Source organism: Hippocampus comes, unplaced genomic scaffold (genome assembly GCF_001891065.2).
Source record: "Hippocampus comes isolate QL1 unplaced genomic scaffold, H_comes_QL1_v1.1 C17030821, whole genome shotgun sequence".
Taxonomy (NCBI): domain Eukaryota; kingdom Metazoa; phylum Chordata; class Actinopteri; order Syngnathiformes; family Syngnathidae; genus Hippocampus; species Hippocampus comes.
This window is the reverse complement of record NW_017841916.1, coordinates 1-2,049: the sequence shown is the minus strand read 5'-3', so window position 1 is coordinate 2,049 and position 2,049 is coordinate 1. Positions and strand designations below refer to the sequence as shown.

The window sequence follows — 2,049 nt, the reverse complement described above, 5'->3', positions numbered from 1 at the left end:
TCTCCATTGTGAGACAAATAAAGGTTTTATCTTATGACAATATACAATACTGCACCACATTAGGAAAATGTCAAAGAAAAAAAAAGTACTTTATGATTTGACAGTACAGCTAAAAAGGCGACTTTCAAACACCCTTCGAAATGAAAAATACCCTGATAAATTCCAGCCAGACCTCAAACATATCACCAGAAAATCGTACGTGCTCGAACAAAATACACAACAGAAAACAGATGAGTTCAGCCATTGAAGAATATTCAGTGGATTTATTATTAGGAATACAGTATACACCAAGTTAAGAAAGCAAAAATGGAAGGAACAGATCATTTGAATTGAGAAAATCAAAGTGAAGCAACATTAGATAGACAGGAAAAAATAAAGCACTTCCCGGTGGGCGAAAGGATGATCATCAAAACATGGTCTTCATCCTCTGGCATTTTTCAGCACTCTCTGAAGAAATAAAGTGAATGTGAATTAACATCCATGCTGGGGTGCAAGATTTATTTATTTGTATTAAAAAATAAAGACATAGGATGATTTGTTAGGGCGGTACAAGGAACATGCAGTACATGTACAGTACAACATTGCAGTGTGCACAGTATCTAATTCGTCAAATGTACCAATCATCACATTGCATTTCAATTTGTGCGCATATTTATTGGAAGGCCTTCTTGCTTGTACTGTACACTTATTTCCTGGTCATTTCTTTGTCAGGTTATCAAAGCGTTCACTGACAACAGTAAAGATTCATTTTCCCTTTTGTACATTTCCGAGTCTGCACTTAACTGAACGAGTAAAATCAATACTTTTAACAGCCTTGTTGCATGCACACATATCTATACTTTTGCTTAAAGACAGAGTGTTTCTACCGTTTGCGGAATTACCTTGGCGACTGCTTTGACGTGATGGGCCCGGATCGTTGCGGATCTCTCCTCAAACGCTTTGGCTTTTGCTTCTTGGGCCAAATTGTTGAGGAAAAGCACAGCGAGGAGCTCCATCTGCGAACACGGTTACCTTAGCAAGCTAGCCATTAGCCCACTGAAGCAGTCACAAACGGCGGCTTACCATTGCTTCCGACGCCGGCCTCACGTTAATGTTAGTCTTCATCTTGGATTTGACTCTTTGCTTGAGTCTCGGCAGTTTGCTCGGCATGACGGAAATGTTTGAGGGGTTGAAAACGCGAGCAGGAAAAGACGAGTTTACGTTTTCAAATAGCCCGCTTGCATAGACTTCCGGGGTGAGCCTTCTTCTCGGGTAACCTTCTTCTTCTTCTCCGGTTAATTAGAGTGCCTGCTCTCTCTTTACCGCCGTACAAGTCGAACACAATGTATCATATTTGTTCATGTGTGCTGAACAAATGAAACGTGAAATAAATGCACTTTGGTTTTCTTTTACATACACTTTTTTAAAAACAGGCGAGATGTTTATTTTTTTAATTTAATCCCACGGCTATGCTTACTTTTCATCGTGTGGACGGCGTGATCCGTTCAGTGCTCTGCGCGTGGAGCGTAGAAGAAGAAAAAGACATGGCGGCCCCTACAGACGCAATGAAAATGCTCCAATTTTTAAAACTAATCGGCCATCTTAAAGTAAGACAATAATTCTAAATGTAATATTTGTTCAGTAACAATTGCCGTAATGCGTTTGTATTACTTTAGCCATGCAGGAATAGTTGTGTTTTAATCCTATTTATTATGCTTTGAGTTTCTGCCACAACCTCAGAAATGGTATGACTCCTAATAAAATAATATACTTGAATAAAAGTGTTGATTTGAAATAGTTTATTTAAGATCCGACTAATACTGTGTTATCAAGACATATATTCCGTTTAAGTGGCAGCTATATAAATCTAATCTTCCCAAACGCCCTTAATCAGTACTACAGTGCAGACTTATGTTACTGTTAAGAAATGAGCTGTTTCTTTAACCAATCAGATTTCAAATTCGTCTTGACTGGGCCAGGGCGCTGGCCCTAAACGATGCCAACATTTTTCCACTCACAGATTTGTTAGAGCAAAACCTGTTACAACCAGCTGCTCGAATTAATATGTTT

General features: G+C 38.9%; 1 protein-coding gene across 1 annotated transcript; it reads right to left on the bottom strand.

The window, feature by feature from the left end:
- Positions 1–231: 231 nt before the first annotated feature.
- Positions 232–1,441, bottom strand: LOC109509782 (centromere protein W-like). Its single transcript, XM_019859633.1, has 3 exons — positions 1,063–1,441; positions 882–995; positions 232–447 (listed from the first exon to the last, which is right to left on the bottom strand). The coding sequence occupies exons 1-3, from the start codon at positions 1,147–1,149 to the stop codon at positions 421–423; spliced, it is 228 nt and encodes a 75-aa protein (XP_019715192.1). The 5' UTR covers positions 1,150–1,441; the 3' UTR covers positions 232–420.
- Positions 1,442–2,049: the final 608 nt, after the last annotated feature.